Below are 24477 nucleotides of genomic sequence, written 5' to 3' on the forward strand. Positions count from 1 at the left end.
TTAGACTTTTTATGTTTGCTGTGTATAGATAGCGCCTCTGTCTACTGTTTTTATCTAATCTCTCGTCAACATGAGAGAGAGAGAGATGAGAGTCATCATGGAAATGAATTAGGGATGTTGTAGCCTACTGGTTGAGTCAGACTTCTAACCGAAAGGTTGTGAGTTTGAATCCCAGGTGCCACTGCTGGGATCTTGAGCAAGGCCCCTTAACCATCAGTTGTATAAATTGTAAGTCACTCTGTATATAAGGGTGTCTGCTAAATGCCATAAACTATAGACATTATACAGCTCAGATTGGTGTGTGTTACAGGATTGAGACACTCTTTTAAGTAGTCTTATTAAATCAGTTAGGAAACTTACCTTTTTTCAGACAGGAACAGGAAGATCATTACATCATCAGTTGGTGTAACTTCTCTTTTCAATATCAGCTTTTAAACCGACACCTACGATACTAACTACAAGAGTTTAAAAACCCGTCAAAGTCCTGATACCTTAGTAAAAATCCATAATCATGACTATTAACTGTACATAAGCTGTCTTCATATAATCTTTTATTCTCCAGTCCCCAGCAAAAACAAAAATAAATCACACAAGCATTTCTGCTTAACATCAGTGAGAATGTATGTCCACGATGTCCACCTGTGGCTTTATAACATGATAAATGTGCAGATTTTAATGTTTAACATTGCCATTACTAATAATCATACTTTCAATAGATGTCTTAGTAAAAATGGGATATTGTCATACAGTAAAGTCACTACTGATATTTTTCCTGTCTGGAAAAATTAGGCTCCGTCCCTAGATGGAAATGAGGTCCAATTTTTCCCACGAAATTGCATCTCAGGAGAAAAATGTTCAAGAATGGGGAGGTGTGATGAAATAATAGAAGTTGTTTTTCTATAACAGAATGTGTTTGAATCCACTTATACCATAACAAGTAATCAATCACTGAAATTATTTCCAAAAAACATTGCTTGCTTCATGACATTTTGACCAGGGCTTGTAGTGTACCAGATTAGCTTACTCTCCTCCACTGATTCCCAAATGCTCTCCATGTCAAACTGCCAGTCCGTGATTATCTTTCCACAAATTCTGGCGGCGTAATCTGTCTCCTATGTGGATCTTCTGGTGCCGTTTGAGGTTCTCGCCTCTGCTGAAGCTCTTGCCACACTGGACACAGCAGTAGGGCTTCTCTCCGGTGTGGACCCTTTTGTGCTTCTTCAGATCTCCTGCTTGGCTGAAGCAGCGGCCGCATACCATGCAGCAGTAGGGTTTCTCCCCAGTGTGACACCTCTGATGGATCCGAAGGTTACCAACACGGCTGAAGGTCTTTCCACAAACCTGACACATGTGGTGCTCCTCATCTCGTGGACTGTGATGCTGTCTTTCTAGTCCTTGAATGGAAGATATTGTACTCCAACTGTTCCCTAAGCACCTTCCAAGAGTGCTGAGGTTCGATTGGATGTACAGGCTGGAGCTGATGTTGTCCTGCCTGGTTGTTTGGTCTCTCAGATCCCCAAGCATGCTGACCTCAACTTGAGGGATCTGCTGTTGTTGTTGCGAACATTCAGACACAACAGGTTCGGTTTTAATGTCTATGCATGATGAGGCACCAGAAACGCACGTGCTATGTTCCGTTCCATTAATGGTCCGGTCTAAATCTGAGGTGTTGGCTTGCTCAGTTCTTGGTGTACTTGTATCAGGTAGCGTAAATGCAACTTGCAGATCACACACCGCTTCTGGTTCTACGTCTGCTTTTACATTGGAATCCTCTTTAAAACAAGAAACATGGTGAGCTTCAGGTATCTGCTGCGCTTCACTGGAAGGATGGTTGATGGACAATGAGATGGACGCAAGTCTCGATACTGTAAAAGGGAAATAAATCAACATAGGGACATTTTCATCCAATCAGCTGTGTCATGAAAAAAATGAAAAAGAAAGGTGTATAGCGTTCTCTGCTGAAAGCACAACACTCACCTTCTCTCTCTTTCTCCAGTTTCTTCAGGGCATCCTGTAATTTCAGACGTAGTTTCTCATTCTCCCTCTGAGTCCGAGCCGTTTTCTCCTGATACTCGAATACAGTCTCTTTCACAGCCTCCAGCACCTCCTGCACCGCAGCCGTCAGCAGCTTCACCACGCGGCTGTTCAGTCGCTCCAGTTTGGACACGTTACTGCTCCTTTTGATGAGATCAAGAAATAAAAAGGTTTTCTGTAAATTTGCTTCTTATAATTTCTCATTTTAGTTACATCGGTGCACTCGGCTCAGCTCGCTGAACACAGATGACTCTTTGGCTCTCAAATGATTTCTTGCCATTTTTGTTCTTAAGTAAAAGCTTAACATTACTTACAGTTTTTTACTGTGCTACAGATCTGTGTTGAGAAAGTAAAAATGGTGGAGACGCTGGTCCACGTTAGTTTCATCCGGTATCCTTTAACCCACCCAGAATCGTGAGTGTAGGTGGATTGGGGAGTCTAAATTGCCCTAGTTGTGAAGGAGCATGTGAATGTGTGTGAATGGTGTCCTGTGATCTCAAGTGTATTCCTGTGTGACACCCGGTGTTTTCGGTTTATGGTACGGATCCTACCAGCGTTACTAAAACATAATGAATGAATGACCAACAACCACCGATCACCACTGCTTACTTAACAATTAATCACCGATCACTTTTGTTCTTCCATATTCTTCGCTTTGGACTCACTTCTTCTGTGATATTTACAGTAACTTTACAGCAAAGGATTTCCTCTTGTCTGTTGTCTGACTCATCACTACCACTCCTTCATTTATTTGCACTTTCTTCACAGGAACGATCTCGTAAACAGGTTGACGGTTGGACGTGTTCGTTTGTGACAGACTGTCATTCTATCAGAAATATGTTACAACTTGTTAAGTGTCTTCAGAAACTGGTTCTTCTTCCCGACACATTCTGACATGCTAATCATTAGCAGCTAACGCATTCACCCAATGACGTCATAGACCCGATGACGTCATACTGAGGTGACGTCATACTGAGCACAGGAACTTAAATGAAATTATACATGAATTACCGAGACAGGTTTTTATCCAGCGCCGCTGTTGACATAGCAACCGTTTCTTTTAATAAAGCGTTACAATAATAAAGTAAATAAACACGAAAGCAAGGAGAAAATAATAAGTAGTGGTTTGTAAAGAGCCTTTAACGCTGCGGGTTTAATTAAATCAAATAACAAATACAAAAATACAAGTCTGATTAATCCCAGAAAATATACAGAATAAAAAAAAACCCAAAACAAATGAATGACTATTTGTTTCTGTTTTTATCGCTGATAACAGTCTCGCTCATCCAGCCACAGTTGCTAGTCGTTTATTTACTTCCGGTGTCGCTGCCGATTTCAAAATACCAGTTCTGAAAGGCATTTTGTTGCTGTCATATATAATTATTCATTACAGTGAAATACAATTAAAAATCGAATATTGTCGAAAATATATGTTCTTAATTAATTCATAAATAATAAATACATGAATCATGTGACAGACTGGCAATTCTACAAACTTTACTTCTCTATATTTACATTTCTGGCATTGAGTCTGAAGGTTATGAGATTAAAACCAAAAAAAGTGATGAATTATCAACGGACATAAGATGATTACATCAGTCAAACAAATATTTTGCTACCTGTAAAGTTGTAGGTTAATGTTGCAGAATATTTTGCTCGAAATTTACCTTGAAATGTTGTGTTTTCAATGTCAGTGCTTTCAATGTTGCCAAAATGGAAGGGACAAAATGTGACATGACTAGGCACGCTAATCGCATGACACACGCTAGGAATGTGGCTCATAATACAAGTACCGTTTCACTTCTATAGTGCAGAAGAGATGCTGAATAGTGTCATTATATTAAAAAACAACAACAACTAATTGTAGAGCATGAAGTATTTCCAACTTTTCCTTCACATTCTACAAAACTTGAGTTGATGAAGCATCATCATGAAAGCAATAAACAAGAAGGATTACAATACTCAACAAGTTTTTCAGCATTTAAACAGATTATCATCAAGTGTGACTTGATCCTGCTGAAAGAGTTCACTGCCATTAGGGAACACCACTAATGTAACTTGGCCTGTAACAATGTTTAGGCAGATGGTACATATAAAAAAAAAACATCCGGATGAATGCCAGAACTCAAGTTTTCCCAGCAGAACATCACCCAGAGCATCTCACTGCCTCCAACTTCCTCCCATAGTGCATCCAGGTGCTTTCTTTCCCATGTAAATGACTCACACACCTGGTTGTCCACATGATCTAAAAGAAAGCGTGATTCATTAGACCAGGCCTCTTTATTCAACTGCTCCATGGTCCGGTTCTGATGCTCACTTACTGTACATATTCTAAGTGGTGATCCTAGAAAGAATGGCTGGCTTTTGCTGTCTAACGTACCCCACCCCATGGCAGGTGCTGTTATAAGATGCTGCAATAATCCACATTATTCACTTCACCAGTCAGTGGTTTTTAATATTATGGCTGATGAGTGCATATAGATTGCTATGTAACTGTATCAGTTTATGCATGTTTTTTTTAGTGAGATCCAAAATTACTATTGGATACGTAAACATAGGATATCCAATGTTCTCTGGATTTCGGTATCCAGCAAAACAAAATTCTAATCAATTTTGTTTGGTCGTTGTTAAAGGTGCAATGTAGTAGAATCTATTTTTATAACATCAACTTTTTAAAATTCCTGCCTTTATTGAAAGTACAGCGACTTTATGAAATTCACTCTAAACGCATCCTGGACACAGACTGCAATACTTTAGATCCAGGAGTTTGCAAAATCAAAATCAAAACATTTCTGTATTAAACTGGCTTCGGGACAGGGCTACACACATAGGCTCAGTTTCTGATGTCACTAGAAACTTTATAGCTGTGGACCAAATCACAATCAATATGCGACACCTAGAAATTTTATACACAGCTGCTACACAGTTGTTGGCTCTTTTTTTAATGAACGCTTGAGGAACAAGTTATACTCTGACAGGTTTGAATAAATCAAGACTTCAACACTAAAATCCCATCTGTGTGACTAATGCGAGCTTAGCTTACAAGCATTTAGCTAATGCGAGTGATATTAGAACATGTGTGTCCTAATTAGCATATTTATACACACAGGTGAAGCCAAAAGGTGTAGAGAAGGTATCCTAAGACATTTTTCTTTGGCATTAAAACCATTTATTATTCTTTAATTAAATAATATATATTACACAAAAACATTAAATCATATACAGTAACGCGTTAGGCAGATGATGTATAGATATTTAGCTGTAGCCATGAAAAACACAAAATAAGGCAGTTTCTAGCCAAAGTAAAAACTTGATCGTTTTTGTTTTGTCTCGAAGACGTTGATACATATGTAAGCAACAAAACAGACAGATTTCCATGTCAGGAAAAGAATCCTATGTGAACACAAACAACAGATTGTTGGTTTAGTTGCAAATCCATCATCACAATCGTAAATCAGCTTCTGTACAACACTTATATTTAAACTTCACATAAGTGTTCAGAGCTACATGACACCCACATAAACCCTATACGACGACGCATATAAACCTGAATCAGTTATAACGAGGTGACACATGGTACGGAGGTCTCGTATGTTGGAGTCACAGCGAAGTTATGACATGACACTAACTTAATAAATGAGGGTTAAAACAAAATAAAGAACAAAGCCAAGCATTTCCTCTTTGTTTCTTTATTACACAACAGCATAGTAGATTAACCTATACCTTCTTGGTCACTAACTTTCTGTCAAAAATGAAATATATACAGCAACAATAGATATACATCATGTTGTTTTTAATTCCCTAAATTAATTCTACACTATTTCAACAAGGATCAGCACAAGGGTTTGCAGTTTGTTCACAAAAAAAACATTTGACATTCCTCTTATTAAAAAAAAAAAAAAAAAAAAAGTGTCAAAAATGATAAAACTTTTTTCCTGTGTTTGTTTCCTGTGATTTTACACAGCAGACATATTTAAAACATGAGATGCTCAACCAAAGCAAACTTGTCAACAATATTCTCAAAGCATAACATTTCATTTGTCCAGGACTGAGTTCACTGCCTGTTGTTAACTGGCTAAAAATATAAAATAAATATCATTTATTTTATATTTTTAGCCAGTTAACAACAGGCAGTGAACTCACCACAGACGTATCATCCAGCAGACAAGACGACTAGACAACCACAAAACTACATTGATGCGGTGTCCTGATTTCTGATCTGCTCAGACAGGGTGTCTGTCTTCAATCTCTTGGGTAAAGTTGTGTATAAATGTTTTATAAAAGTTTTTAAAAAATTGATTTTCTTCATGGTAACTGCAAAATGGCTACTGACTGACAAAATAATTAAAAATGTCTCTTTTCTGAGACAGAGAATAATGGAGGTTTGACTCACATCTATGAGAAATTGACCTAAACATGTTGAGGTGGTGAATACAGATGGTGGCGTCTCTGGGGTCTCTGAGGCCAAACCATGACACCTTGTTTTTTTTTTTTGTTTTTTTTAAAAAAAACAACAACATTCACTCTGTAAATCTCTCCAATTCATCCAGTTTGAACAAACTTTTTCAGACATTTTGAAACTTAAAATGTCATGTAACTAATGTTAATAACTGTCAGCATAGGAGTCACATGAAAGAAGTCACTCTTACCCTAAAGAGACACATGAAAATCTGAATCAATTTGAATTTTGAAATTTGAATTTGAAATTTGAATCAATAGCTTTACAAAGTACACAAACTATAATAGATTGTTTTTGAAAGTGGAGCTTCTGCTTTGTTTTTAACACCACTAGATACTTCTGCACATCCGAGTTTGAGCATAAAGTGTTGAATAGTTTCAGAATGTGTTATAACAACCTAATAAATTAGTATCACATAACACACCTTGACATCAAGATGAAAGATTACAGTTTTATAGATTTAAAGTTTTATACACGCAGGCTTGCGACTGCTCTCGGGACAGATTTATGTAGGTGTTATGCAGTTCTATGAACACAAATACAATTTGTGAATTTTAGCTGAAACAAACATTTTCAGCATCAGAACAGTGAAGTGGGTGGAGCCAGAACAAAAATCCACCAGTTTTCCGATTTTTGTTTCAACACCCCGAGGTTCCCCTCAGAGTTCCATGTTCCGTCTGGTGACGGTGACATGTCGACCCGTGTGGACCATCTGATGCTTCTTCAGATGGCTGGATTGGCAGAAGCTCTTGCTGCACTGGGGGCACTGGTACGGCCGTTCGCCCGTGTGCACACGCTTGTGTTTCTGCAGGTTTCCACTGTGGCTGAAGCGTCGGCCGCAGTGCGAACACGTGTACGGCTTTTCCCCGGTGTGGCAGCGCTGGTGGATGCGGAGATTGGCAAGTCGATTAAAGTTTTTCCCACACAGAAGACAGATGTGGCGCTCCTCCCGGCTCTGCTGTCTCCAGCCCTCTTCCTCGAAAGGGAAATGCTCCACAAAGGTGTCCAGAGTGTCTGCATTGTTGCAGGGAGGCGCTGTGGCGAAGTCGGACTCGTTCTGAGAAGCATGGAACTGCAAATGTGCGCAGGGGAAATAGGTGCTTTGTACAACAGGTTCCAGAACGGGGTCTTCTGCGCCCGGATAATCTGACTGATCTATTTCGGTTTTTATTTCGGCTGGAAACAGAGTGTTTTGCCCATCGTTCGGTGGTTCCTCTTTGAAACACTCCTTGTCTTTCGGTGCTATCGGGTCTGAGTGACGACTGCACAAAGGTTTCTTCTGTCCAGATGACGTGGGGGGAGGAGAAACAGTGAGCTGGGCGGTGATGTGGGAAACTAAACACACACAATGGGAAAACAAAAGTGAGACAGAGAATATTAAACATCAGTCGCTCACAGAGTCACCAAAGTGCGTGGAATTCCAGGAGGACTGAGATATTTATTTATGTTGACCCATCATTTTAATATAGAAATTACAGAGAGAGAGAGAGAGAGAGAAAGAGAGAGAGAGAGAAACAGAGTCAGAGAGAGAGACGCACAGAGATAACAGACAGTTATAGACACAGAGACAGACAGACACAGAGACAGCAATAGACAGTAACATACAGTAATAGACAGTAACCGACAGTAATAAACAGAAACAGACAGTAATAGACAGAAACAGACAGTAATAGACACAGAGACAGACAGACAGACACAGAGACAGTAACAGACAGTAACAGACAGAGAGACAGACAGACACAGAGACAGTAATAGACAGTAACAGACCATAACAGACCGTAACAGACGGTCTCTGACAAAGAGACAGACAGTAGCGGACAGTAAAAGACAGTAATAGACAGAGACAGACAATAATAGACAAAGAGACAAAGACAGTAACAGACAGCAACAGACAGAGACAGCCAGTAATAGACAGAGAGACAGAGACAGTAACAGACAGTAAAAGACACAGAGACAGACAGTAATAGACAGTAATAGACAATAACAGACAGTAATAGACAGAGAGACAGAGACAGTAAAAGACAGTAGTAGACAATAACAGTCAGTAATAGACAGCAATACAGTAACAGACAGAGAGACAGTAATAGACAGTAATAGACAGAGACAGTAATAGACAGTAATAGACAGAGAGAGTAATGGACAGTAATAGACAGTAACAGAAAGACAGTATATAGACAGTAACAGACAGAGAGACAGTAATAGACAGTAATAGACAGAGAGACAGTAATAGACAGAGAGAGTAATAGACAGTAATAGACAGTAACAGACAGAGAGACAGTAATAGACAGTAATAGACAGAGAGACAGTAATAGACAGAGAGAGTAATAGACAGTAATAGACAGTAATAGACAGAGAGACAGTAATAGACAGAGAGAGTAATAGACAGTAACAGACAGTAACAGACAGAGAGACAGTAATAGACAGTAACAGACAGAGAGACAGTAATAGACAGTAATAGACAGAGAGAGTAATAGAGAGAGTAATAGACAGTAATAGACAGTAACAGACAGTAATAGACAGTAATAGACAGAGAGAGTAATAGACAGAGAGAGTAATAGACAGTAACAGACAGTAACAGACAGAGAGAGTAATAGACAGTAATAGACAGTAACAGACAGAGAGACAGTAATAGACAGTAATAGACAGAGAGAGTAACAGACAGAGAGAGTAATAGACAGTAACAGACAGTAACAGACAGAGAGAGTAATAGACAGTAACAGACAGTAATAGACAGAGAGAGTAATAGACAGTAATAGACAGTAATAGACAGAGAGAGTAATAGACAGTAATAGACAGTAATAGACTGAGAGAGTAATAGACAGTAATAGACAGTAATAGACAGTAATAGACAGAGAGAGTAATAGACAGTAATAGACAGTAATAGACAGAGAGTAATAGACAGTAATAGACAGAGAGACAGTAAGAGACAGTAATAGACAGAGAGAGTAATAGACAGTAATAGACAGAGAGACAGTAATAGACAGTAACAGACAGAGAGAGTAATAGACAGTAATAGACAGTAATAGACAGAGAGACAGTAATAGACAGTAATAGACAGAGAGACAGTAATAGACAGTAATAGACAGAGAGACAGTAATAGACAGTAATAGACAGAGACAGTAATAGACAGTAATAGACAGAGAGACAGTAAGAGACAGTAATAGACAGAGAGAGTAATAGACAGTAATAGACAGACAGTAATAGACAGTAATAGACAGTAACAGACAGAGAGACAGTAATAGACAGTAATAGACAGAGAGAGTAATAGACAGAGAGAGTAATAGACAGTAACAGACAGAGAGAGTAATAGACAGTAATAGACAGTAATAGACAGAGAGAGTAACAGACAGTAATAGACAGTAATAGACAGAGAGAGTAATAGACAGTAACAGACAGAGAGAGTAATAGACAGTAACAGACAGAGAGAGTAATAGACAGTAATAGACAGTAATAGACAGAGAGAGTAACAGACAGTAATAGACAGTAATAGACAGAGAGAGTAATAGACAGTAATAGACAGAGAGAGTAATAGACAGTAATAGACAGAGAGAGTAATAGACAGTAATAGACAGTAATAGACAGAGAGAGTAATAGACAGTAATAGACAGAGAGAGTAATAGACAGTAATAGACAGAGAGAGTAATAGACAGTAATAGACAGAGAGACAGTAATAGACAGTAACAGACAGAGAGAGTAATAGACAGTAATAGACAGTAACAGACAGAGAGAGTAATAGACAGTAATAGACAGTAATAGACAGAGAGAGTAACAGACAGTAATAGACAGTAATAGACAGAGAGAGTAATAGACAGTAATAGACAGAGAGAGTAATAGACAGTAATAGACAGAGAGAGTAATAGACAGTAATAGACAGAGAGAGTAATAGACAGTAATAGACAGTAATAGACAGTAACAGACAGAGAGAGTAATAGACAGTAATAGACAGAGAGAGAGTAATAGACAGTAATAGACAGAGAGAGTCATAGACAGTAATAGACAGAGAGAGTAATAGACAGTAATAGACAGAGAGAGAGTAATAGACAGTAATAGACAGAGAGAGTAATAGACAGTAATAGACAGAGAGAGTAATAGACAGTAATAGACAGTAATAGACAGAGAGAGTAATAGACAGTAATAGACAGAGAGAGTAATAGACAGTAATAGACAGAGAGAGTAATAGACAGTAATAGACAGAGAGAGTAATAGACAGTAACAGACAGAGAGAGTAATAGACAGTAATAGACAGTAACAGACAGAGAGAGTAATAGACAGTAATAGACAGTAATAGACAGAGAGAGTAACAGACAGTAATAGACAGTAATAGACAGTAATAGACAGAGAGAGTAACAGACAGTAATAGACAGTAATAGACAGTAATAGACAGAGAGAGTAACAGACAGTAATAGACAGTAATAGACAGTAATAGACAGAGAGAGTAACAGACAGTAACAGACAGAGAGAGTAATAGACAGTAACAGACAGAGAGAGTAATAGACAGTAACAGACAGTAATAGACAGAGAGAGTAACAGACAGTAACAGACAGAGAGAGTAACAGACAGTAATAGACAGAGAGAGTAATAGACAGTAACAGACAGAGAGAGTAATAGACAGTAATAGACAGTAATAGACAGAGAGAGTAACAGACAGTAATAGACAGTAATAGACAGTAATAGACAGAGAGAGTAACAGACAGTAACAGACAGAGAGAGTAATAGACAGTAATAGACAGAGAGAGTAACAGACAGTAACAGACAGTAATAGACAGTAATAGACAGTAATAGACAGTAATAGACAGAGAGAGTAACAGACAGTAACAGACAGAGAGAGTAATAGACAGTAATAGACAGAGAGAGTAACAGACAGTAACAGACAGTAACAGACAGTAATAGACAGTAATAGACAGTAATAGACAGAGAGAGTAACAGACAGTAACAGACAGAGAGACAGTAAGAGACAGTAATAGACAGAGAGAGTAACAGACAGTAATAGACAGTAATAGACAGTAATAGACAGTAATAGACAGTAATAGACAGTAATAGACAGAGAGAGTAACAGACAGTAACAGACAGTAACAGACAGTAATAGACAGAGAGAGTAACAGACAGTAAGACAGTGTGTGTACCTGCTGTATCCCTGTCCAGCTGGTCCTGCAGCTCCTGCACTCTCCTCCGCAGTCTCTCGTTCTCCCTCTGCGTGTGCGCGCTTTTCTCCTCGTATTCCTGCACCGTGTCCCGCACCGTGTCCCGCACCGCCTCCAGCACGCGCTGCACCGCAGCCGTCAGCAGCTCGTTCACGCGCTCGTGCAGCCGCTCCGCTTTAGACATCATCTCCATCCCGGATTCGTGTCGTGTACGGCTCTTTTACACGGGTTTAACGGTTGGAGATTGCTGAATAAGAGTAATGGGTTTCACGGACGACTACACATGCGCTGATCTGAGAGAGAGAGAGAGAAAAACCTTCGTTTTATTTATCACTAAATAATCTTTAGCACTGACGCTTCGGCGGAGCTTGTTGTTGTCGGCATCCGGAATCACTTCCGGGTAACCCTGCTTGACTGTGTGTCACAATAAAAGTCTAAAGCTGCCTTGCAAGTGGTGCAGTTTCCATGGCGTGATCAGTGTCACTCTAATGTGAATCATGGCCACCCTTTCGTCACTCCAGTCAACTGCTTAACAACTAATAGCAAACATTGATCAAACTGTGCTAAAGGACTATTTATTATTTGGAGATACAATGTTAAATTCCTTCAGTTTGTTGTTAGATAATACTACTGATATAAATGTAATACTACATTTTTGGTTTTTGTATATTATGTATATTATATTATGTCTTTATTATGTATATATAGAAATTGTTGGACGAATAAAGGTATATCTTATCTTATCTGATCTTATCATATAAACTGTTTATTTCTTTATACGGTAGTGCTACTCATGCCATAGGGGGCTCCACTGTTTTTCTTATTTTTTCCCCCGAATATGGATTAGCTTTTCACCCTGACACATTGCTACCCCAATAAAGTCAATCATGTCTAACCTTGCAATAACATTGTAAAAGGTCCGACCATACCCGTGCTCACCCAGTGCCCTTGATTAAATGTAGTGTTGCAGGATTGTAATATCTCAAGTATGGACGAACTGCAACTTCAGATTACAACGCAAAAACAGTGCCACATACCAGTACACCAGTTTGTGTACTTTCCAAACAGGTCAACAGAGTATACCATTTCCACCACTCTTCATCAAGCAATACATACATTAGGATGTTGTTCATTGATTTTAGCTCTGAATTTATCACAGTCACCCCCTCTAAACTGATCACTGGCCTACAGGGAGGAGATTCAAAGCCTGTCAGCATGGTGTTCCACTAACAACCTCCCCTTCAATGCCATTAAGTTATTATGCCAAAGAGCTTATTGTGGAATTCTGGAAATCTAACAGCAGCAGACTTCCCCCTTTCTACATCAACGGGACTGAAGTAGAGTGTGTTTCCAGCTTATCATCTGAACAATTCAATGCTGGATAGGAAGGCACAAGGGCGTATACACTTCCTGAGAAGGCTTAAATAAGTTAATTTGTCCCCCTGAGATCCTGCTGCATAGTTCAGAGCACTCTGACAAACTTCATCACAGCGTGACATGGCAACTCCACAGTGTGTGAAAGGAAATCATGCCAAAGGTGAAAACTGCTCAATGCATAATTGTCACCGAGCTTCCTGCAATCCAGTTTCTTAACACATTAGGTGTCTGTGCAGGGCACACAAAATCATCAAGGACTCCTCCCAAACTGTTTAACTTCCTTCCATCCAAGAAGAAATACATTGTTGTAAAGAGCACCAAATATGAGTGGAAATAAGCAATTTGGGAAGTTTGAAAGGAGGTAAATAACCAAGAAATTAATGTATTGGTGTAAAAAAAAAGATGTTTAGTATCAGATTTACTGTATATAAACAGCTTTTTAAGTTGTATGGAAGTATTATACAAGTTTGATATTCTACAGTCAGATTACTGTATGATGTGCATTTAAGGGTTAGGCAGCTTTCCTGTCTTTTATGTTTCTTGGCAGAATTCAGCTATGATCACAATCTAAGAACAGAAAAGCCATGAGTCCACTTACCTTGTGGAATATAGGGACGATGCTTGAACCAAACCTTGTCTTCATGTCTCTGATGTAGTATGATGTGACTATGAAAGCACATGCTACTGCAGTCCTAGAAAATCCTTGCAATGTTAGGATGGTATTTACCTTGAGACCTTATTAAGTGATAGAAATGGTAGGATACAGCAAAATATATTTGTTAAAATTACTCATGATTAATTAGACTTTAAACATTAAATTCAGATACAGGTGATTGATAATGTGTAAAGCTGAGTGGCACACAATTTAGGAAGACTGCTTCTTCCATTGCTCCATGGTCCAGTTCTGATGCTTACAGTACATGTCCATTGTACAGTAGATGCTTTTGGTGGTGAACAGGGGTCAGCATTGGCACACAGACTGCAGCTACACAACTCCATACACAGGAAAAGATAAAATGATGTTAACCCCAATACATGATCATTGATTAAGTTCCATACGCAGCAAACTGTGATGCACTCTGTGTACTGGCATTTTTCTATCCTAGCCAGCATGAACTTTTTCAGCAATTTGTACTATACTAACTCTCAGCCTGAAATGTTCCATGACTTGACTGCAAGTTAATCAATGTTATTCACCTCACCCTTCAGTAGTTTAAATGTTATAATAGTATTATTATATATTAGTATTAGTGTTACTACCTCGGGTCACGGGGAGCCTGTGCCTATCTCAGGCGTCATCGAGGCAGTATACACCCTGGACGGAGTGCTAATATATAATATAATAGTATAAATATTTTTCTGCCCATGTGTTTACGTGAGGATTCATTATGTCAAAAAAAAGTTATCAACCACAATACATGATCATAAATTCAGTGTTGGTCAAACAGTGTAGTTGTATTTTTAATAGTAAAATTTATTATTAAAGCTTGGTAAATCCCCATGCTGTTATCATGTACAAATTTATATAACTGATTTTTTTATATGTATTTATTTATTTATTTATTTATTTATTTTTGCAACGTTTTTCATCATAGTGTAACACTATAAGTGCTGAAAATAATCAAAATTATCTTTGCATATCCATGTTTAGTGAAGTGTAGATGTCAGCGTAGGTTCCGGTTCTTTTCTGTGACACCTTCTATATGCTGGTGCGAAAAGGCATGTCTACATCAGCCATTTTTCTGGCATAATCCTCATCAAACATCTGGGACTGAGCTGGAGTGAAGTAATTCATCCAGTCTCCAACCTCTCCTGTGGAAAAGAAATACATTAGTGTAACAATGACTTGTGCAGAACCAGGGGAAATGTAAGAGTGATGTTGTACATCTGGACCTTTTCTCATGAAAGCAGAGATGGAGCGGTCAAATATGACGTTTGGGGTGGTTGAGTAGTTGGCCATTGGGTTATCTTTCATGACTTTAAAGGATGTCAACTCCACAATCTTGTCAATGATTTCATCAGATAGCGACAAGTCCAGGTACTCCATGATCCTCAGTGTTTCTCGACGAGGGTTCTTAATTTGAAGGAAAACCAATAAATAATGAGTATGAAGATTTACCTGGACATAAACCTGTGAAGCATCTATGATGATAATAATTATATGATGGCCACTAGTGTTGCTATTGCTAATAGTATATATTTTTATTGTATACCATTGTGGGAATCAATGTTCCTTTTGGGAATAAATTTATTTCATGCAAGCTTTCTTTTCAGTTTCAAAATAGAAGCCATCAGTCCACATTGTGTACTACATAATATCAGTGTTTAGGAGACGTATTGTACCTTATTGTACATATTGTACCTCTTTCATGTCCTCAAAGAACATGTAAAGGATATTCCTCTTCTCTTTTTCCTTCCAGTAACCTTTCACATGGTCATACCAAGATCCCCAAGACACTGATAATATACATATTAGTAAACAACCTCAATTTTTAAGGTACTATGGTTCTTTCCAATTATTCAACAATGTCAAGTCTCACATTTTCCTTCCATGAATTTCTGGAGATATTCTTCCCATGATCCTGGTTCTGGATGAACCAGAGTCATTCGGTCAAAGTGGAAGTAGCTGATCGCATTGTCTTTAGCATTTCGAGCCACATAAATGACCTGTAAAAAAAAGATCAATAGCTCTTTTCAGAAAGATGAAGATTCTTGCAGAAATGTTGTGGCTAATGAAGTCAATTAAGACTACTTTAGCTTAAATGATAAAAGAAAACAGGTCATGTATGTGGACTTGGGATGTGGTTGATGATCCATGTGCATTTTATTGATCATACAATAAAGTAAATCTAAATCTCAGTGTTGTTATTATTGCAAAAACATGGAAAGGCATATTAATAGTGGCACATTAATCACAATAGTCAAGTCAAGGGTCATATTGAGGAATATATACATGGTTTAGAATTTACACAGACAGAAACTTAGGCAAGACTTTGTGATTAGGCAATTACATGTGTTGTCTGTATGCACTCATGAATTTAGCAAGAAGTAACTTAGAAGTTTGTGCTTCAGTACTCAGGAGAAGGCGACGGAGAGAAGGAGCTGCTAAAGGGAGTGTGGGATTTCCTAGTCCAGTTTGGTCAACATAACTCTACAAGACTCAATGAAATTGTTATTAATACAATCAATTAATTTTGCATTAATTTTGCATAATCCTTTTAAAGATTATGATCTTAATGAAACCAGTTGTATCCCATTGTGTACTTTTTATCGTTTCAACTATTAAGACTCAAACTTTTAACACTGAGAATTAGTTTTTGCAAAATAAATAATAAATTAATAAAAACTTGCTGAACATGTTTTTTTTTGGCTATTAATTTCATACAGTTAGCAAGTCCGATTAACTTTTATTTTTATTTTATTTTTATGCTCCTTTATTATTTTATGCCACCTTGAGACAATTGTAAAAATCACTACACAAATCAATTTAATTCCTTGCTTTTTTTTAAATTAAAGGTAGGGGTCTCCGATTTTTGAAAGCCAATAACACACCCCTAACCCAAATGGGTCCCACCCCTGTATTGATAGCTCCGCCCACACATACATATGTAACCCAGTCAACTAATGGAAAGAAATGTGTCTTTATCATAGCTGAAGGGAAGAACAATACGATTGCAGATAAACAAATAAGCAAAAATGACACACAAGCATAATCATGCAAAGGACGGCATATATATTAGTTCTGTGTAACAAAGCAAAACAGCGTTTAGCTCAGGAGATATTGACTTGGGAAACTCCAATCTGTGAATACGCGGCCAACTTCCCGCTCCTTCAGTTCTCTCCAGGGCTGGAAAGCTGATCCTATATTAACACGTCCTACTTCTTGCCTTATCGTTAGCCTTTCTTCACTTTCTTTCTTTGTTTTTATCCTCCATGTCATTGTTAAAATCGCTTTCTCCTAATGTCACACATGCGCGCTGAACACTCTCTCCGCCCATATTGACAAGACCCACCCCTTTCTGATCATTGGCTACACGTTTGTTATGATTTTTGTTTATTTTTCGTCCCGACTCAGTTTTCTGAAGCATTTCTCAAAAATCGGAAACCCTGCCTTTAAGGTATTTCTGTTTTTACCAAACCCCACCAAACACACTGGGCTTATAGCCTCCTCCAAAAGTACTGAAAATATTTTAATTCACCTTGCATTTATTTTCCCAGAACCCTTCAGGCACCAGCTGTATGGGTAAGTGTGTCTTAATGACTCTGGGAGGTTTCATTGTTTTTAGTAGGTCAAGTCCTATAGAAGAGGCAAAGGACAAGCCAAAGCATGTGTTACCACAGTCATATCAAGCAATGCTGTAATCATAGGTCAAAGGATATAAAGATTACAAACGTGTACTTTTACCTGATGGAATTGGAGGAGGATAATGGATCTCCAAAAATGGGCTGCGTACAGTTGTTGGTGCTCTCTTACAAATCTCTTGGTCTCCATTATGCAGCAGTAAGTCCACTATTTCTTGGACCCATGTGGTACCTGTTTTATGACGAAGAAATTTGGTTTTCAATAAAGTTTCCAGCTCAGCAAAAGTTCTAAAAGGTGTGTAACACATCAGTCTCATATATCTCAATATCCATAATATACACCTGCACTAGCTCTGTTTTTGAAGTTCGAGACATAATAACAAACAATTTATCATTAAAATCTACAGCAAAAATCACATCAGTAAATTAAAGAAAACAATGAACCTGAAAAATAAGGTCTGTTACAAAAAAGAAAGGCATAATTAAGAATAAAGTGTTTGTTGATAAAAGTCATTATTAATTACTGTTGTTCCGGCTCTAAAATCAAATCATTCCCATTTTGTTTATATAATGTAGTTTTCCTGACAGTTGTACCCTATTCACTCCAGCCCATCTCAGTCAGATTGGAAAATATTTTATGCAGATTTTCATGGGACTAGACAAGGTAGGGCAAGCACCTTTGTTCCTCTGAGACACATGAAGCCAACCTGTTTTCTAGCAGAGAGAGAGAGAGAGAGAGAGAGAGAGAGAGAGAGAGAGAGAGAGAGAGAGAGAGAGAGAGGATCCCTATATAGTATTAAAGAGAAGGAGTACTGCCTTCCCTATTACCCTGAGGTGAGTTTTTCTCTCTAGACCCCTAGCCACTGATGGCTGCTGTAATTTCTATTTTTAACTTAAAGCTGTTTTGAGGCAGGATGGGGAAGCAGTGGATTTGACTTTCATTCATGAGCTTGTTTTATCTGTGTACAGCTATCCCTGAAAATATTCTGCACCATGACTCTTTCATCTGCAAGAGAAAACCACAGGCAGGAGAGTTGATTAGTTACAAAAGTTCCACAGATTTCCACAATTTTAATTGGCTTCTGAAATGCAGGCTACACGTGAGGTAGTAACACGTACACGTGAGGGGTATTATGCCCTATGCTTATTAGAGGACATCAGATTAGAGGCACTGATCAGTGCACCATTGAGCATATTACAAAAGTCAATGTACCCATAGCACAATGTCAATCATTTAACAAATCTCATTGTGGTCTACCGATTCCAAGCAAACATACTGTATCTCAAAAAATGTTAATGTTTTGCCTATAATCCAATCATTTTACTACCATCACTCTTTAGGGTGAACTCACCAGGCAAAAAACATTGGCACATAGAATGAGAGGTGCAGACCAGAGGTGTCCAAACTTATCTGCAAAGTGTCAGAGTAGGTGCGGGATTTCATTCCAATCAAGCAGGAGCCAAACTTGATTCCACCTGGTTCCAAACCAGCCATTTTTATGGATAAGATGGTCCTCTAATCACCAATACAGCATGTGAGACTGATGGAATCTTATTTAATAGTATCTGATTAAAAATCTCCTGATGAAAGTTTGATGCATTTCTTCTGTGACACTAAAAACACCACTAACAATTCAGCCAATCACATATCTTTGAAATGGGAGGAAACCCATAAAACACTAGGAGAATATGCAAACTCTGTGCACACAGGGTGGAGATACATGGCAAAGACAACACTAAGAATTCATTATTAATTTTTCATATTAGGTTTTAAATCAGCACTTTTTTAATATTGGCCAATATAGTATCAGTTATTTTGATTGGTCCTAATTTTTGATAGTGTTTTTACCTGATTTGGGGTAGGTGGAGATGAGCAAATCAGATGGATGAGGGCAGAAAGCCCAAATTGAACTCCAGTTTTGAGCGATCCAATTCCTAAGTGGTATGCCTTGTACCTCAATCAGAGGAAAACGTTGGATTGAAATAGTCGCCTTGTTTACAGCTTCATTAAAACTCATGGGTTCTTCCTTCTTGTCCATCTTCAAAATTTCTGTATGTACAATTGAATCAAGTTGAATCTTCTATATCAGTGTCTGCTGCTAGAAAGTCTTAATTAGTCTTCTTTGGGAAAATTCAATCTACCACCACCCGTCCTTTCTCCCTCTCTAGTTATTCTATTCTTTCAAGTTAGTCTTTGGACTGGGGGTTTATACTTAATGTCTTCATGCCCATATATGGACCGTTGTAATGCATTACTAGGTGGTTGTCCTGCATGTTCAATAAATAGGCCACAGTTAGTCCAAAATACATGTTACGTCCCGTATTGTTTTCTTTCTCATTTCTCCTTTATTCACTGTTCCGCCTTGCAGGTTCTGTGATTGGATGATTCAGCTGCCAGTCATCATTTCACGAACCACTCCAGGAGCCAATCCGGTGTTATTGGCCAGGTATAAAGACCCGGATGTGACAGGAGCGCTGACTTACCTGGTTGTTTGCTCACTTGTTCTTTTGCCTTTGTTTATTTCTAATTCCGTGTTTAGTTATTGTGTGTTACAGTTTTCGCTTTGTGAACGCTTCCATACAGTTATCGATGTCTATGCTGTGACTCGACTCAGTTTAACGGTGCCTATTCCAGTCCTTCTCCGATACATAGTGATTGGGACCAGGTTAGTTTGTCACGTGACTTACATTTCATCACGCAGAGTGAAAGTGTTTAGACACACTAGGTTACGAGCGGATGCCAATTCTTGTACTTTTGTTATTAGGCAGATGTTTCTTTCCTGTTTTCTTTTGTTAGCTAAGTATTGGTACCTGAGATTTAGTTGATGTGTTGTGTTTTTTGTTTTATTGAGCTATTTTCTTTAGCACCGCTCTTGTCCCTCACTGTTATCATTATCTTTTGTGTTTTGTATATAGTTTGTAAATACACACTTTTGAGCTTAATTTTGGTTCATTGATTACGGAATTATTGAATGTTTATTTTTTTGTTCGACTCACTTTTACTAAAAAGCAAAACCAGACTCAACTTCTGTCTCTGCCTGTTTACTTGAACACACACCACAATTCACTAGTAGAACGGAGGTTCTCTTTAACCCGCATTTTTTTAAATAACTAAATTTTCACGTGTTACGTCCGCATATCCTCTAGACCCATAGCGAGACGTAACAATGCAGCTGCCAGAGCACTAGGAAAAGAAAGTATGACCATATAACCCCAATTTTATCATCTCTACACTGGCTACCTGTTAAGTTTAGAATTGATTACAAACTGCTGCTACTTACATACAAGGCTCTTAATGGTTTAGCTCCCATGTATCTAACTAGTTTTCTAACACGTTACAATCCTTCATGCTCTCTGAGATCACAAAACTCAGGATTTCTGGTAGTTCCCAGAATATCTAAGTTCACTAAAGGTGGTAGAGCATTTTCTTATTTAGCTCCCAAACTTTGGAATAGTCTTCCTGATAGTGTTTGGGGCTCAGACACACTTTCCCAGTTCAAATGTAGATTAAAGACTCCCCTCTTTAGTCAGGCGTACACATAATACATCCCATAATATTGTGCACTATTACATCAGACTTGCACAGACTTGCTTCTCTCTTTCCACCCATCCCGAGGCATCCAGACATTGTACCAGCTCCGATCGTCTTCCGTGCAATGAAGATTTTGTACCTCCACTGAGACGAGTCTGACACTGTGAGGATCCTGAGACATCTACAGATTTACCAGCTCCAGTTGGACTCTGTGATACTAAAGAGGAGATCTGAAATCCATGTGATCCTTACACCAATACAACATTTGTTTGACTGTATATTTATAATCACACACTCCAGTGTCACCCATATGAGGATGGGTTCCCCTTTGAGTCTGGTTCCTCTCAAGGTTTCTTCCCTTATTTTTTTTTTCAAATTCAAGGGAGTTTTCCTTGCCACTGCTGCCTAAGTCACCTCAGACTTGCTCATTGGGGATAAATACATACACATTGTGAACTATAAGTCTATACGAGGAATACGTCAGAATTAACATTTTATTACATTTACAGCATATGGCAGAATTCTCTTGCAGTCAGTGAGCACTTTTTTAATAAATCAAACCTGCTGCTTCATGTGTTTTAAAATCTAGTTTATCTAGTTCACGAAATAAACTATTCTTAACACAGCCTATATTATCCCATAATGTAATCTAAATATACATCTAAATACATTAAAAATAAAGAGTAAATATTTTGTTGAACTTATTTTGAGTAGTGTTACAGTCTCCAGAGCTCATTTGTTATGTCTCTTTTTATTTTTAGTGTTCATTTCACTTGATTAAAGAGCGCTATGGCAGACTGATGTTTGACTTGAAAGAAAATGGACATGAAGGTACATAAAGTAACAGGATTCTGTGTAAGCACATCCAAGGATGGAATAATCAACTGGATAATCAGATTTTGCCTTAGCATGGGACCTGAATTGCAACAGGAATCCTGTGAAAACTAGTTCAGAATTGTTGAACACCAGTTTAAATATAAGTGAGCAGCTTCCATTTTTTTCCACATTGATCATGAAATTCTTCAGAATTGAAAAATCTGACCTAGACAAGGTTTAAGAGGAGGGGGACACTTTGTACAGTATGTTGGCATTCAAATGCAGCCTAAAGCTAAGAGAAAATTTTGACAGGATCATCTGTCTATGGAAGAAGCGCTGCCACTCATTGCATCATTAAACTGAATACACAGTGTGCCGAAGTCTGTAAAGGTGATGGGAGAAATTTGTCATGAATAATAACAATGAATAAATCTAAGTGTTAGTAGTTATGTTTCTACCTAGCCTTAACCTGTGTCAGTATTTACAGTCATTTTTATCTACCAGCTTTAACTGTATTACATTTTAAATGCCAACTTTAACATTACTCAGTAAAATCTCACTAAAATAACAAGGGCTTGTGCACACCTCTGACAGAGTTTATGGGTGTTATAAAATAATAAATAAATATACACAAATCAGTTGCTGGTTTGGTAGCACATAAAAGCTAATAAACAACCAGGACCAGTGGTCTTCATAAAATATCAACAAACTTGTGACATTACACCAGAATAAGAGCTAAAATATTTTCTCCTTAAAATTACTTTCTCATCTCAAACATTATATATTAAGGTGACTGTAAGTGTATTGCTTTAGTATTTTTAATAGAGCTACATGTCCGTGTTTTCAGTGTTCTTGTTCTGTTCTAAATATCATTCAATTTTAAGTATTTGCTGAGGAGCAAAAAAAGTGTTTTTATTCTTGTAAACTTGTAAATTTTCCATTTCATTACCGATTAATTTAACCATAACATTTGACTTCCCTATGGGAAACTTACAAGCCTCGCCTATTCAAACTGGATAAGTGGTCAAATGGCTCAAAAGTACATGACATATGACAATTGACATATGAGATCAGACATGTTGTTTACACATTGTCATTGTGTTGTCATCATGTCATTCTTGTGTTAGAAATTGCACACTGCTCAAAACTCACTGATACATGAGGGCTAACAGATTATGCTTGGTCAGTAACAGCATTAAATGCCTACTTTGTACCTCATGTAAACACTGCATTTGTAAGACAGACATTCTATCTAACTAAAACAGGATTGTGATTTTTGGAGCTGGAACTGTCAATTAAATACGGGATGCTGTTTTGAATCAACACAAATCTGAGTACATGCACAGGCGGATGCTGCAGAGAGGCACAGACACTAGACTATAGAAATTGCATTGTAGAACGAATAGTTTGTACTGCAGATGGGGTTGAGGAATAGAGGTAAAAAAAAAGTTGTGTCCAAAATTGGGGGGGGGGGGGGGTCTGAAGTAGTGACTGCTATATAGTAAAGAAGAACTGATAAAATTTGTTACAGATGTGAACAAGCAGGGGGGCACGGTGGCTTAGTGGTTAGCACCTTCGCCTCACACCTCCAGGGTTGGGAGTTCGATTCCCGCCTCCGCCTTGTGTGTGTGGAGTTTGCATGTTATCCCTGTGCCTCGGGGTTTCCTCCAGTTACTCCAGTTTCCTCCCCCAGTCCAAAGACATGCATGGTAGGTTGATTGGCATCTCTGTAAAATTGTCCGTAGTGTGTGAGTGTGTGTGATTGCGTGAGTGTGTGTGCCCTGCGATGGGTTGGCACTCCGTCCAGGGTGTATCCTGACTTGATGTGCGATGATGCCTGAGATAGGCACAGGCTCCCTGTGACCCGAGTAGTACGGATAAGCGGTAGAAAATGAATGAATGAATGTAAACAAGCAGGTATGCTGAATGCAAGTCATTCAGAAAGTTCAATGGATGACATCGCTTTGCAAAAATGTGCAAAACAAACTACAAATAGATTCAAATCAGATGACAGCAGAGTTTAAATAAGGTAAATTTAAGGGGAACGAGTCACAGAGTAAATAAAGGAACATGTGAAATGCTCAAAGAAAAGAACTTCAAATATATCTCAGGAGAGTCAGACAAAAACTTTACACTTACTGTTTCTGCAAAGTGATGCTTTGCAAATGAAAGGAATTTTCAGGTGTTTGTGAGTTAGGAATTGAAAAATTCAACACGCAAGTTCATAGTTATTTGTGGGCATGGTGAACCATTGCTAAGAAAAGAAGCAGCAATTAAATTAGTTGCGCTCAGAATAGGGGCTAACATTGCTGCGGTGAATGATGGAAAATCAATGTCAAGACAGACAGCAATATTGCAAATTGTTTTTCAGTGTATTCAAATTAAACATTAAACTATTTAGCCTGTACATAGACAGGAGAGTGGCGCCAGTTACACAGCAACTTTGACGTATTCTGTCTCACCATACTGAGGTTGGGACAGTTTTTGGAAATTTCCAGGTGTTTTTGTGCCCATATGACATCATAATCCATGCACCTGACAAAGAGTCCACTAAAAGGATGCATGTGGAAATAAAGAGACTGGAAAGCTTTAGCTTGACACCGAATGTAAAAAATGGCAGTTCAACATGGATAAGTTGGTGTTTATGAGCAGCTGTTGTCACAGAAAGGCATTGGCCCAACGTCAGAGAGAGTGAACGCCGCCATGAAGGCAAGGGAGCCTGCAAATGCTTTAGAGTTAAAAAGACATTTCACATGACAGTTTGCAAGTACCTCATAACCTAAAGTTTAATTTTGGTCCTGAGCAATAACTTTAAA

The 24477-nt window shown here is 38.2% G+C and overlaps 2 protein-coding genes across 3 annotated transcripts; both read right to left on the bottom strand.

Moving 5' to 3' along the window:
• Window positions 1-534: 534 nt before the first annotated feature.
• LOC113650635 (zinc finger protein 91-like) lies at window positions 535-14310 on the bottom strand. The gene is made up of 5 exons (XM_047817840.1): window positions 13610-14310; window positions 11617-11927; window positions 7156-7828; window positions 1978-2177; window positions 535-1865 (listed from the first exon to the last, which is right to left on the bottom strand). The coding sequence occupies exons 2-5, from the start codon at window positions 11825-11827 to the stop codon at window positions 1057-1059; spliced, it is 1893 nt and encodes a 630-aa protein (XP_047673796.1). The 5' UTR covers window positions 11828-11927; window positions 13610-14310; the 3' UTR covers window positions 535-1056.
• Window positions 14311-14556: 246 nt separating this feature from the next.
• On the bottom strand, window positions 14557-19491 carry LOC113650608 (sulfotransferase 1C1-like). Of its 2 annotated transcripts, none has more exons than XM_027159028.2 (7): window positions 19163-19491; window positions 17417-17545; window positions 17211-17308; window positions 15552-15678; window positions 15374-15468; window positions 14905-15085; window positions 14557-14823 (listed from the first exon to the last, which is right to left on the bottom strand). In XM_027159028.2, the coding sequence occupies exons 1-7, from the start codon at window positions 19350-19352 to the stop codon at window positions 14711-14713; spliced, it is 933 nt and encodes a 310-aa protein (XP_027014829.1). In that variant the 5' UTR covers window positions 19353-19491; the 3' UTR covers window positions 14557-14710. The 2 variants fall into 2 exon arrangements, with proteins under 2 accessions (XP_027014829.1, XP_047673265.1); XM_047817309.1 differs by lacking the exon at window positions 19163-19491 and adding an exon at window positions 18666-18702.
• Window positions 19492-24477: the final 4986 nt, after the last annotated feature.

The sequence above is a fragment of the Tachysurus fulvidraco genome, chromosome 8 (genome assembly GCF_022655615.1).
Source record: "Tachysurus fulvidraco isolate hzauxx_2018 chromosome 8, HZAU_PFXX_2.0, whole genome shotgun sequence".
Lineage (NCBI taxonomy): Eukaryota > Metazoa > Chordata > Actinopteri > Siluriformes > Bagridae > Tachysurus > Tachysurus fulvidraco.